General features: G+C 55.8%; 1 protein-coding gene across 4 annotated transcripts in view; it reads left to right on the plus strand.

Annotated features, from left to right (window-relative positions):
- LRSAM1 (leucine rich repeat and sterile alpha motif containing 1) overlaps nt 1-13879 on the plus strand; it is a 38023-nt gene extending 24144 nt beyond the window's left edge. For all 4 annotated transcript variants that reach the window (XM_034664555.1, XM_019796472.2, XM_034664553.1 and 1 more), the window contains 10 exons: nt 1689-1788; nt 3248-3335; nt 3968-4042; nt 5398-5478; nt 6942-7037; nt 7874-7972; nt 8940-9071; nt 10198-10279; nt 12455-12585; nt 13727-13879. In XM_034664555.1, the coding sequence (XP_034520446.1) occupies nt 1689-1788; nt 3248-3335; nt 3968-4042; nt 5398-5478; nt 6942-7037; nt 7874-7972; nt 8940-9071; nt 10198-10279; nt 12455-12585; nt 13727-13852 (1010 nt within the window). In that variant the 3' untranslated portion in view covers nt 13853-13879. The remainder of the gene's footprint in view (nt 1-1688; nt 1789-3247; nt 3336-3967; nt 4043-5397; nt 5479-6941; nt 7038-7873; nt 7973-8939; nt 9072-10197; nt 10280-12454; nt 12586-13726) is intronic.
- Nucleotides 13880-13885: the final 6 nt, after the last annotated feature.

Raw genomic sequence — 13885 nt, forward strand, 5'->3', positions numbered from 1 at the left:
CAAGTGCTTTCCACACACTGCTTCGTCTCACTGCCTCCTGACGAGGTGTTAGTAATGTCCCTATTTAAAGGTCACTGTTATCCACCATTTATATGAAAGAAAACCTGTGTTTGCATCTCCGGAAGGATGTTTAGTAATAAATGGACTGATCAGGAATAGTATCAGTACTGGGGACTTTTGTTTTCACCTTTTCGAACTTCCTTATCGCTTAGCTTTTTAAAAACAAGCATGTATTGTTTTTACAACTAAAAAAATTTTCCATAAAAACAACACAAAGTCAAGAGAAGGTAATAACCCTTGTTGAGGACGTATGGTATCAGGCTGTCCTGTGCCCTGGCCAAAGGGAGTGTGAACCAGCGGGATCTTTCTGGAGGGCAGAAAGGGTAACTCCTATTACGGCCTTAAAACTGTACTCTGGGGACGCCTGGGTGGCTCAGTCAGTGAAGCGTTTGCCATCAGCTCAGGTCATGATCTCAGGGTCCTGGGATCGAGCCCCTCATTGGGCTCCCTGCTCAGTGGAGAGCCTGCTTCTCTTAAAATTAATCTTAAGAAATCATCAAATTGCACAAGGACGTTTGAGCAAGGACGTTTATCATTTAATAATTGCAAAAGAGACCAAATGCCCCCAAACAGATTATCTAAATAAACTTCGGTGATCCGTGCCCTGCAGTACCCCGCAGCCAGTGTCTCACACGGCCACGTGCACATGGGCCAGTAGTCACAAAAAGTGAGAAGTGCTGTGTTTAGTATGGTCACATTGTAATTTTTTTCATTGTAGTAAAACACATCACCTAAACTTTGCCATTTTAACCACTTGTAATCGTACAGTTCTGTGGCACGAACCACATCCACATTGCCAAGCAGCCCCCACCGCCGTCCGGCTCCAGAACTTCGCAAACACACATGCTCCATCCCCCTCCCCGGCCCATGTAGAAACCCCATTCCACGGCCTGTCTCTCTGAATCTGACGACACTAGTGCCCCACGTAAGTGGAATCCTACAGCCTTTGTCGTTTCGCGACGGGCTTCTTTCACTCAGCAGAACATGTTGTCGCAGGTGGCGGAACTTTGCTTTTTGAAGGCTGAGTAATATTCCATGTGCGTATACACCACGTGTTGTTTATCCTTCCGTCAGTGAACACTTGGGTTGTTTCCACCTTTTGGTTTTTGTGAATAACGCTGCTGCGAACGTAGGTGTATGAATATCTGTTCAGTTGTCTGCTTTCAATTCTTTCCATTTTTTAAAAATCTGTAAATATGCATTAAAAATTTACTAGAAGATTAGATTATAAAAGATTTTGTGCGTGTGCTGCTGGGTGTTTTACAATTAGCCTTTTCAAGCTTAAGTTACTTCCAGAGTTTAAAATTTTGGATGGGGGGTAGTGCCTGGGTGGCATAGTCGGTTGAGTGGCAGACTCATGGTTTCAGCTCAAGTCCTGATCTCTGGGTCGTGAGATCAAGTCCAGCATCGGGCTCCGTGCTCTGCAGGAAGTCTGCTTGAGATCGTCTCTCCCTCTCCTCTTGCTTGTGCGTGCACTCTCTCACTTTCTCTCTCTCTCTCTCTCTCTCAAATATTTTTTTTAGAAAAAGTGTTTTTTAAGGGTAACTGTGAGGGGGGTGACGAGGTGAACCCCACGAGGCCCCCAGGAGCGGTGCCTCTTTCTCAGCCCTGCCCCCATGTTTCCTCAGCCGCAATGCAGCAGATGCTGACCGAGAGCTATAAGAACCGGCTCATCCAGATGGCCTACGAGTCTCAGAGGCAGAGCTTGGTCCAGCAGGCCTGTTCCAGGTAAGGTAAGGAGAGGCTTCCTGAGTTGGGGGCGCTGGCCCGGGGCCCAGGACTGTGGGGTGAGCTCTGGGCACTGCAGTCCCCACCCCAGCCTCGGCCGTGTGTCAGGGGCGAGTGGTACGGCTCTCCACGACTTCTCTAGCTGGACCCCACGATTGAGTCAGGCTCTGGTAGAATGACAGCAGTCACTCCCACTTCTCATGCATGCCTTGGGAGCCAGGCACTCGGCCGGGAGGTGTGTGTTGGCTTACTGACTCTGCGAGGCGCTGTGTCATTCGCCCCGTTTTGCCACTACAGCTCAGGCTCAGAGAGACTATATGACACACCCAAGGAAGCCCAACCAGCAGGTGGCAGAGCCAGGGTTCAAACCCAGGCAGGGTGGGGGCGTGCTCTTGACCGTGGAGCGCTCCTCGACCTCCAAGGGTCTGCAGATCTTGAGCGGGAGCGGTGTGCCCTGGAGGGGGCGATGATAGCTTGCTTTCACACTGGTGGCAGCTCTGGTCTGGCCGGCCAAGTTCACGGCGTCGCTGTGGGTTAGTCTGCCGACAGAGCCACACGTGTCGACACAGCCAGTGGAGAAGAGCCCCTGGTGCTCAGGAGACGGGCCCGGAGCACTGGCTGCTCTGGGGCTTCTCCCCCTGTCGAGGTGGCACTGGCACAGCTGCTGGCCTCCCCGTGCCCTCACGGGTGTGGGGATTTCTTCCTTTCCCGGTGGTAGAACATCGAGCTTAGGAGCGTGGGCACCGGCGGCAGACAGACCTGGACTCGGGTCCCCCTTCTTCTGTTCGTAACTGTGAAGTGTGGGGCCAGTCCATTTCCCTTCTGAGCCTCAATTTTCTTATGAGAAAAATGGGAATAAGTCAAAGTACCCGCCCCTGGAGTTGTTGGAGGATTTAATGAGCATGGTGTTTGCCACAAAAGGGCCCAATAAATAACAGCTGTTACTACGAAACAAGCTCAAAACCGAGATGATCCCGAAGTGTGGACGTATGTGGGGCTTCCGGGTTTGGGCTTTCGTGGCAAAATCCCTAGACTTGTTCTGGGGGCTAAGGGCAGATCTGCGGCCAGGGTGGGAAGTACTGGGGGTGTCGGGTGGGGCATGGATGTTATTGTCCCAAAAGGAGAGCTTTGTCACGGCCCAAGTGGCCCACCTGGGTGGTCATGAGCTCCTTGTGGGTGGAGGTGGGAGGGCAGAAGCCAGGCTATCGCTTCAAGGGTATTGTAGAGGGGATTCTGATGGAGGGGTGGACGAGAGGACCCAGACACGCCGACTCTGTCACCTTCCTTCTAAGACAAACTCCGTGTCTGTGCCCAGCCCAGGATGTAGGACCCAGCAGGTGCTGCTTGGGTATTATTATTGAATAAGTAAAAGGTCTATCTTGATCTCCGAGGTTCCTGGCTCTTGGTAGATGCTCCGAGAACGTTCAGAGAGTGAATTAATTTGCTGTCTTTCTGGCAGCATGGCTGAAATGGATGAGCGGTTCCAGCAGATTCTGTCATGGCAGCAGATGGATCAGAACAAAGCCATCAGCCAGATCCTGCAGGAGGTGAGCCCTTGCCCGGGGTGCGAGGGCGGGGGCTCAAGATGGGCATAGGCAGCCTGAGCAGAGCGTCGGAAGTCTACGCAGAGCCCTGCCCTTAGCGTCCAAGACCCAAGGTGCTTCGTATGTTTAGAACCGCGCAGACCCGCAGGAGAGGGGGCAGGGAAGGGGAGAGGGTGGTGGTTTTCTGGTCACTGAGATCTAGAAGCATCCCCTGCTTCCCTGGCGGGCACCCACTCCCCGTGCCATGTGGCACAAGGACTTAGGGGCGGGACGTGGTGATCTCTCTATGGAGGTGGAGCCCCCAGGACAGCTCCAGGGGCCTTTCGGCTGCTTGCTTCTGAACGGCGCACCTCTGGCGGCCCCTCACCTTCCCCACGGAACGGGGCCATGAAAGCATCCACGCATGGGTTGTGGAAATTCAGTGCACGTAGCGTCCAGCACTGGTGAGCCTTTCACAGGTATAATTTCCAACATGTGAACAAGTGAGCTGAAGAGTCACATTCCCTCGATGAGACAGAGAAGTCCGCCGTGAAGGTGCTTCTGAGCGGAGTCTGTGTTGGGCCCTGACCCGGGCCCCTGCACACGCGAGGCCCCGGCCCCTGCCCCTGCCGAGCAGCCAGTGATCTCTGTTTCAGAGTGCCATGCAGAAGGCCGCGTTCGAGGCTCTCCAGGTGAAGAAAGACCTGATGCACCGGCAGATCAGGAACCAGGTGAGGGCTGGGGGCACGGCCCCCACCGACCCCTTCCTGCGTGCTTTCCCAGACTGCCGAGGTAGCTCTCCATCCGTCTGCACCCTGCGCCATCCCTGCCGTGTAGCCGGTTCCGCTGCTTCTCAGGATGCCCCTGGGTAGCCTCTGTATCCACTGTGCCCCAGGTGGGAACCCCTCGCTGGGGAAATGCAGTCAGCTCAGACTGAGGAGCTGGGGCCCATGGGGTGTCCCACTGGGCAGGCAGGGGGGGCCCTGCTGTCCCCGAGGGGCCACCTCACCTGGAGGGAGCTGTGCTCTGGTCTGGGCTCTGGTGCTGACCTGCGGGCTGACCTCCGCCCCGTGGGCTCTGTTGGACCCCCAGGGCTTTCCGGGGAGCAGGTGGGTCATGGGCGCGGGCTGGAGACAGAGGAGCTTTCAGGCTGCGGGAGTGCTCATCACATCCTATTCGGCACACTTTGAATTCTACATTTTTGCATGTTTATTTTTTTTCTTTGTTATTTTCTCTTTTTTTGGCCAAAACCAGCTTACCTTTTTATTTCCCTCTTTAATTTCAATCCCACCTTGCCGGACATGAAGCTCATTCCTCTGACCAGGGGTTGGTGGGGCTCTAGCAACTTAGGGGCGAGGGCCATAGGGTCACAGGCTCAGGGTGGAGAAGTCACTGGCTGTGGGGTCTGACCCCCCAGGCATCTTCCCTGTGGGTGGTTCTGACCCAGCTGGCCAGCTTTCCCCTTCAGACCCCCAAGCAAGGAGAGTCCCGGGAAGGGGCTCCCTCACCAACCTGCTCTGTGTCCTTGAACAAGTAACTTAAACTCCCTGAGGCCCCGTTTCCTCATCTGTAAAATGGAGACAATAATACCTCCTAATAACCAGGGGAGACTTGATGCCATGATGCAGATAAAGTACGCAGCACAAGCCTTATACACAGAATGTTCTGGAAGCATCAGCTGCTACCATCATTATTCTTAGTCACTCCATTACCCTCTGCTCTCCTCTGTGACTGCAGTTAAAGGAAGCAAGACACTCGGGCAAGTGTGAGGCTCAGCAAGGATACATGTCCGTTCTGCACTCTGGCCTGAACCTTAAGGGCAGGCCCATCTCCATTCCATTAACTGTTAGCCTCTCTGGGATGGGCCCTCGAGGACAGGCCCCCCGTGCGCCCCTCAAGCACTTGGGGCCCTGAAACAACTTAATTCTTTTAATGCCTCAGTGAGGGGGTTCCCAAGGCACCCAGGTCCCCTTCGTTCCTGACCCCCCCCAAAAGTTTTCTTAGGCCCCACTTGGCCTTCAGAGAGCAGCACAGACTTGAACCTTGGTTAATGTGAATAAAAACCCCTGTTTCGTCTTCTGTCTAGATTAAGTTAATAGAAACTGAGTTATTGCAGCTGACACAGCTGGAGGTAAAGAGGAAGGCCCTGGACACAGAGGCACTGCAGGTATGTAGGGCTCCCGGCCTGCCCTCCGCCCCGCCTCCCTCCCCGCAGCTGCTCCCCCGCAGGCAGGCAGGCTCCTGTGGCCGTGAGGTTAGGGTCGGGGCAGCCTGTTGCTCTGCAGGAGGGTCAGAGGAAGGAGGGTTTCATTGCCAAGGCTCACCCGAGCCCATCTCCATCTCTGCATCTTCTTTGTTTTGAAGCAGGGTCACTGCTGAGCTCCCTGTCTCTTTAAACCATGCTTCTGGGGTGCTGGTTCAACTCACGGGCTGACCTCCTCTGGGGAAGGAGCTTTCTTGGTGACCCAAGGATGTCTGGAGGAGAGGGCCCAGCTGTTACTGTGTCACTCCCTGCAGGTGGCTTCTCTGGGAGCTCCAGCCTGGGTGTCCTGCTTGTAGAGCGTGGGGGCAGTAGGAACCAGCAGGCGGCATTCTGGACTGTGTGTCCGGAACCTGGGCTTCGTCCTTTGTAGTCGTGCTGTGTGACCTAGGCAGGCAGGGGAAGAGGGCTAGACCTTGCCCTGCCCTCACCTCTGCCCAAATGTCCAAAAGCCTAGGGATCGATGGTGTGTGAGGACCTGCACCCCACATCAGGCTTCTGAGCAGAGGCTTCTGTCTGTCCCTGTTCCTGTGTTGTGTCTGTTCTCAGCGGAGAAGTCTTGAATTGTCTCATGGCTTCTCAGTGAAAGTGTGCCGAGGTCTACAGTCCTGGTCTCAGGTCTGCCACAGATATGCTGTGTGACCTAAGGCAGGTCCCTTCCCCTCCTAGGCTTTCGTTTCTCCCCTCCATAAAAGGAAATCATCTTTCCAGGCCCAGCCTGTGTCCTAGGGCCATCACGCTGGGGCAAGCTAGTCGATGCAAAGCCCTTTGTGAGCCCTGCCGCAGTCTTCAGAGATGAGGGGACGGGGGAGCTCTCAGAGAAGACGTAGCCACTGTGCTTGGCAGGTGCCCGTGTCTCCTGCCCATCAGAGTTTGTGGGGCTCCCACTTTGGGGCCTCCATGGGTTTCCGAGAGTAAGAAACGAGTGGAACACAGACACAAGTGAGGACTTCGCTCTGGTTTGCATGTGCCTCCGTCTGGGTAGAACCTTCCAGACCTGTGTGGGGTTACACGCCAACCCTCCCCCTGCCTGTGCTTCCACCCACATGGTCTGTAGTCCGTGAGATTGCAGTCGTGTGCCTGTGGCTTGTCACTTCCTTTGTTTGCTGTTTCTTACCATTCCATCGTCATCAGTCACTAGATCCCACGCCTGGCCTGACCTCCACGGGGAGAAGACGGGGAGGGGATGCCCAGGCACAGAGACCCCTCGGCTCCGTCCCCCAACCCTCTGCCTAGTTGAGTTGGGCCCACTGTGGGGTCCTGGCTGCCAGCTTAGAAACGAGTTGGGGGGATCCTGCCATCCCCTGGGGGGACTCCTGGCTCCTGAGCCGTGAGCTTCCAGCGGCACTGGGCATGGTCTTGTGTTGCAGGAGATGATCTCAGAGCAGCGCTGGGCCCTGAGCTCCGTGCTCCGGCAGCTGCTCAAGGAAAAGGCGCGACGAGAGGAAGAGCTCCGGGAAATTCTGGTGCGCTTGGCTTCTGCGTTCCACATCGCACATGGGTTCGCTTTCCCTAAACACACTCGCCACTCGCAGAAGCATTTTTGTTACTCAGTAATAGTTGCTCACGAAAGAAAAAATGGAACGTACGAAGGAAAAGACTCTCACTTCTGAGAGTTATCTACTGCTAACGTCTTGACATGTTTTCTGAACACGGCGATGCGTATTCATAGCTGCTCGGGTGTGCATAGCTGCTCGGGTGTGCCTTGTAGACGTAAGACGGTACACACCCCTCGAGAGCCAGCGAATAAGGAAAATGGCACCAGCGTGCGTAGCGCTCCGAAAACATGAGCTGCAGCTCTTGCCGTTCAGAGCATTTGTTCGTGGCAATGGCCCGGCGCCTGCAACCCTGGTGGTCCAGAGCAGCGCTCGGTGGCTGCTTGTTCGTGGCAGAGTGAAGGGGTCCGTTTCAGTAGCATGTCTGTCCTTCTCCAGCTTTGTCGGAGGGTAAAGCGCACTCCAGAAGCTCATATTGTTCTTAGAATCCTATTTCTTTCCCTGCCTGTCACGGGCGCGTGAGCCCGAGGAGGGGCCCGCAGAGCCTGGTGGCAGGCGTCCGAAGCCCAAGGGTAACCCCCGAGGTGTGCCTGGCTGAGACTGTTGGTGGCGGGAAACGGGGGGTAGAGGCACTTCCTGCCTTCCGTGGCTCAGTCGTGTACGTGGTGAGACGGCGGTGGCTGGGAAAGCTCTTCGTAGACTACCCAGCGTCCTCACCGGCCCAGAGCCTTGTTCACAGTCGTCGCTGTCATTATGGTTTTCGTTTACTGGCTTACGACTAACGCCGCCTGCTTCGTCCTTGGCAGACAGAGTTAGAAGCCAAAAGCGAAACCAAGCAAGAAAATTACTGGCTGATTCAGTATCAACGGCTGTTGAACCAGAAACCTTTGTCCTTGAAGCTGCAGGTAAGGACTGTTGGCCCCCACCGTTTCGGAGAGCCTCCCGCACCTCGGGGGTGCCCGGCTGCTTGATCCTTCCAGCTCAGTGCTGTTCATATTTCCGGTGACTAGTGTGCCAGGTCCTGTGCTAGGCTGTGGCAGGGACAGAAAAGAGAGAGAAGGTGCCTTCCTTCTGGTGAGAGGAAGACAGCTGCACTGCTGTGTGGGGCAGAGCCTGTGTGCACGCCGGCTCGGGTGGGCAACAGGGGCTGCCTGCAAACACCTGCTGTGGGCGGGACGGATGTGGTCCCCTCCCCTCCCTTCCACCACGCGCGCATGCGCACATACAGGCACGCTCGCACACACACAGGCACATGCACACACACTTTGGTTTTTGTGTTTTTAAGATTTTTATTTATTTGACAGAGAGACACAGCGAGAGAGGGAACACAAGCAGGGGGAGTGGGAGAGAGAGAAGCAGGCTGCCCTCTGAGCAGGGAGCCCGATGCGGGGCTCGATCCCAGGATCCTGGGATCATGACCTGAGCCAAAGGCAGACGCTTAACCACTGAGCCACCCAGGTGCCCCAGTTTTTGTTTTTTTAATAAAAATGGAGTCCTACCATACATACTATTTTGGCAAACTGGTTTTTTCTCTTAATAGTGACGGGCAGTTCTCTAGCCCTATACACAATAGATCTCCTGATTGTTTTCAGACAACTGCATAGTATTTAGTACCTGGATGAACCCTCACTGATTTAAACAGCCCCGCTTGATGGGTACCTGATCGCTTACCATTTTCAAGTTTACAGGTAGACTGGCAGTGAACTTCCTTGCGCCTTTATCTGTGTGCTCACATATGCATTTTCGTAGGAAAAGTTCTGAGGAAACGTTTTATATATTCCATTAAATGTGTTCAGAGCCTTTGTTTGCCATCGTAAATAACGAGGTGGTGTTTGCGGTGCAGTCAGCTTCTCCCGCGGGTCTGTCCTGCAGGAGGAAGGCCTGGAGCGCCAGCTGGCGGCCCTCCTGGTGGATCTGTCGGCGGAGCACTACCTGCCCCTCTTCGCCCACCACCGCATCTCACTGGACACGCTGAGCCGCATGAGCCCTGCGGACCTGGCCAAGGTGGGAGGCAGCAGCCGCTTGGGGGAGGTGGAGGGCTGAATGAGGCCACCGTCCGATCCTTCATCGGCTCGCTCTCCTGCCACTCTGGGTGGTCTGCCACGAGCAGATATTCCGGGGCCCCCATGCTTCCAGACGGCCAGAACACCCACCTCGTCGGTCCCTCACCCCCTGGGTGTACCCTGCATGCCGTCTGCCTGACCCCAGACTACCCCACCCACTCAGATTGGACCTTCACGTTGTAGGTCCAAGACAAGTCCTTGGATGTTGTCTGGTCCGGCCCTGCCCCCCACCCTGGCTTTACAAACCTCGTAATGGCAGCACTGCTTGAGCCTGGTGACCTTGTGGGTAGGAGCGGAGCTCCATGTTGCATTAGTTCATTTACTCTTCGAAAGAGCCGACTAGTAAGGACAGCCTAACATCCTCGTGGCACTTGTCAGTCCCAGGTGCTGTTCTGAGGGCTTTCCCATGCTAACCCCTTGAAGTGCCCCCGCCCCTGCGCACACACACACACACAGCCCAGGCAGACAGGTGTCATCCTTGTCATTTGTCAGATGAGGAAGTGGAGACACCGCAAGGTGGTAACTCGCCCGAGGTCACACAGCACAGTCAGGCCTCGAGCGTGGGTGGTCTGGTCCCAGAGGCCATGCTCTTTACCACTCTGCCATGTTGCCTGTCCTTGACCCAAAAACGGAGGCTCAAAAGGACTACACAGGGGCTGTGTCACCACGGGTCTGTGTGCCTCCAGCGCTGCCGCTTCTCAGCAGCTCGGCCTAGTCCTGTGAACCTGACAGTGGGTCCTGACTCATCTGTTGTTGTGCGGGCGATGTGCGGTCTCGCAGGGAAAGCTGTCAGCACAGTCCCTGCCCCAGCTCAGGGCAAGCACGTGCTAAACTGTGGCTCTTACTGGTGTTAGTTCCCTTTGGGGCCTCGGTTTCCCTCCCTGCCCCCTGGTCCCCTTCACAGCTATGGTGCTGCATTGCCTCATGTTGACCCGGGGGCCCAGGCCTCCGCATTTCCAGGTGAAGGTGCCTGAAGCCAGGCAGGGAGGCGGTCCTGGTGGCTCTGCACTGAGTAGGGAGCTCCCACCCAGCCCAGGCCTAACTTGCTTTTCCTTGAACGGCTGTAGGTGGGCGTCTCGGAAGCTGGCCTGCAGCACGAGATCCTACGAAAGGTCCAGGAGCTGCTGGATGCAGCCAGGATCCAGCCAGGTACCAGTACGGGGCATCTCCTAATCAGAGGCCCCAACCTCACTTGTGGACTGTGCTCTGGGGGGTGGGGGGGTCACCTGTTTACGTTTCAGGATGAGAACTAAGGGTTGGGTCTAGCCCCTACTGGTCCTTAAGGTTCCCTCCTAAAGGAACAGGATTTCCAAATGGAAAAAACAGGCCACAAAAATGGGGGCAGGGGGAGGAGGGGGAAGAGAGAGGGAGAAGTTTCCATGTAGAAGTAGAGGGGCCCCCGGTGCCCTGTCCTAGAACCTTCCCTAAACCTGCGGTACAGACACTGGGAACCACACACCGTGGACCCTTGGAATAGAGGGAGAAACAAGCCATACCCAGTGCCTGATGCCGTGCCTGGGGCAGGCCTGTGGCATGGATGTGGAAAGATGTTTGCGACGCCGTGCAGAGGGGTAAAGGCAGGTCGTAACCTGCCTGGAGGCCCAGGGAGACCTAGGTGCTGTGGCTGACGTAGGAGTGGACGTGGGAGGCAGGGCTCCCGTGTGCAGAGCACCGTCCGGGCGCCGGGCTCACCAGCCGCTTCACATGCACCATGTCGAGTCAGCGCTGTGAGGTGGGTGCTGCTGTTCTCGTTTGAGCGAGGAGGAAACAGGCAGAGACGTCAACGTATCTCCCATAACATCACACTGCTGGCAGGTGGCTGAACCACTGGGCTTAATGCCTCCCTTGAGAAGAGGCCAAGGGGCCTTGAGAAGGGAAGGGAGTCTGGAACAAGGATGGAAGGAGAGGGCAATTCCACAGCATTGCCGGTCTCAGGCAGGGGCTGTTCAGGGCAGAGACCAAAGGTGGGGTTGCCAGACCAGATTGCAGGGCTGAGGCAAGAGCTCTGCTACCAGCAGGGAGAAGGTCCCGGGTCCCCGGGTGTCTGGGCCAGTGGCAGCGTCATGATGTCCACAGGCTCCAGCTTTCAGCCAATTTTATTCCGGGGACATTGACCCAACCTAAAAAATGCATTAAACTAATAGTCCTTTAATATCAAGTAATGTATGAAAGAGACACCTTCCTCCCCTTCCAGATGTTCTCCATTACTGACACCTTCCTGCTGTCAGACTGGAGGTCTGGATAAGTTTGGCATCAGGAGTTGGGGTCCCCCTCCGGGCAAACAAAGGTGCCCTTCACTCTGAGCCCCTCAGGTGATGGCTGCCTCCCACCATCTCAAAAAAAAAAAAAAATCCCTAGGGCTAGCAGAAGCCAGAGGGACCAGGAGCTCCTTCCCAATGGAGCCTGCTTCCAGCATCTGCCTGAGCTGCCCAGCTGCAGGGAGGCCGGGTAGGACGGCTCCTCAGCTGCAGAAGGGGCAGGAGACCTTCAGTCCCTTTCCTAACGTCCTCTTCCTGCTCCCAGAACTTGCTTGGTGTCACGTTAAATACAGAAGAGCCCCTTCACAGCGATGGTTTGGGGGCATGGGGGTACCTTCAGAGAGCCTAGTGTTGTAACAGCCTTTAAGAAAAAAAAACTTCTGGTTTTTCCAATTATAAAAACTCATAATTGGAAAAAGCTGAACCGAGATCAGGGTGGGCATCTGGGATGGGAGGACTCAGGGATGCTGGTGTATGTTGCATGATAATGAAAGATACTACGTTTTGTAAGGGCTGATTCTGATGTGCTGCTGTTGGGCGCCGGGCAGGGGATGTCTGCTCTAGGGCAGAGCGGGAGCAGGGGTGAGGGGGCAGCCTGGGGGACTTCTCATTCCTCTCCCTGCTCCCGGGTGGTCTCCTGGGAGACCTGGTGGAGAAGCTGTGAGCACAGCCCTCCGTCGTCCTCCCCCGCCCCCCGCCCCGGGAGCCCCTAAGGAAGGGCTCCTGCCCCATGGCTCCACCACCAGGTGGCCCTGCAGTCTTCAGCAAGTGGCTGCTGGTTTCTGAAAGTGACAGGCCCTCTGCAGGTTCGCTGTGAAGGATCCAGGGACCGGTCAGGGGTTAGAAGCCCCCAGTTAACCAGCACCGCGGCCTCCCCCTGCCAGCGAGTCGCGCTCCTGTCTTACAGATAGGGGAACAAGGCTCAGAAAAGAGAAATAAGGGCGCCCTTACCCCTCCCGTGGGATCTGAGTGCCCCACTCATGGCAGGCAGAGCCAGGGGGACCCCTTAGGGGTTGGGATCATGGGGGCATGACCCTGGCTCAGCCTATCCCTCTGGTCCCCACAGAGCTGCTGAACCCACCCAAGGGTGAGGTCCTTGGGGCCCCAGAGGAGCTTCCTGAGTCTGTGAGCCCGTCCGCTCCTCCAGCAGAGCTGGAGCTGCCGACCTCAGAATGTGTCGTGTGCCTGGAACGGGAGGTAAGTCTGCAGCAGCAGCCCCAGCCCCCGCCTGCCGGCCCGGCCTGAGCCTTTCCAGGCATGTGTGTTATTTCTAAACGCTTGTTTCTAGTGGTAGAAGTAGACTGTATTCATTAGAAATTTTGGGAACTACAGGAAAGCAAAAAATACAGGAAATGACCGTGATCCCATGACCCAGATATGAGCAATGCTAATATCATTTCCTGGGACTTTCTTTCAAAAGAGATTTTTTCTCCCTACTTAATGAAGGAAAATTTACCAAGTCATTAAATAGCAACAGCACAGTTTTTTTTCTAAAGAGACTTTTAAAAAACTATCTTTTAAAATCTATAACAAAGTTAGGGGCGTCTGAGTGGCAGTTGATTAAGCATCTGATTTGGTTTTGGCTCAGGTCCTGATCTCTGGGTCGTGGGGTCGAGCCCCAGGTCAGGCTCCACGCTCAGCACAGAGTCTGCTTAAGACTCTCTCCCTCTGCCCTCCTCCCCACTCTCTCTCAAACAAACTATAAAATGTATATATTTACAAACCATAACAAAATCAGTGCTTATTGTACAAATGAAACAGTATAGCGTATAGAATAAAACCCTCCCCTCCCCCCACCACGGGATCCTCCTGGAAAGAAGCTACCGCGTTGGCGGTTGAATTCCCTTTAGTAAGCCCTGGGGCGCCATGATGCAGAGGGACGGGCTGGTTGTAACTGTAACCATACCCCCTGCCCTGGGCCCCAGGGGTGGCTTCCAGTTTGTGCCCAGGGCAGCGCTGCACCAGATGGCCGGGGACGGAGCTGGAAGCACATCCTTGGTTATTTCCTTAGGACGAGGCCTAAAGGGAGGAAATGCTGAAGCGAGGTGCAGGCATATACTTACGTGGCTTCTGCTCTGCGCTATCGCAGTCCTTCCTAGACGGAGGGGCTGGTCCGTGCGCAGAAAGCCTGGTTAGACGCGCCCTGGCCTCCTGGGCAGCTGTGAGGGCACGGAGGGTCCACGGTAGGGGGTCGCGGGACACCTCTGTGCGTTCGGATGCTGTGTAATGACCATGATTCTTAAGGTAGAGGACGACGACGAGAGGTCCGGGGGGGCTCCGCTGGCCCGTCGCCGAGAACAGGCAGGGCAGGACCCAGACACTCCCCGTCTCTCCTCAGGCCCAGATGATCTTCCTCAACTGCGGCCACGTCTGCTGCTGCCACCAGTGCTGCCAGCCCCTGCGCACCTGCCCGCTGTGCCGCCGGGAGATCACGCAGCGCCTGCGGCTTTACCACAGCAGCTGAGCCCGGCCGCCTGCCGCCCCGGCCCGCCACCCC

Source organism: Ailuropoda melanoleuca, chromosome 7 (genome assembly GCF_002007445.2).
Source record: "Ailuropoda melanoleuca isolate Jingjing chromosome 7, ASM200744v2, whole genome shotgun sequence".
NCBI lineage: Eukaryota > Metazoa > Chordata > Mammalia > Carnivora > Ursidae > Ailuropoda > Ailuropoda melanoleuca.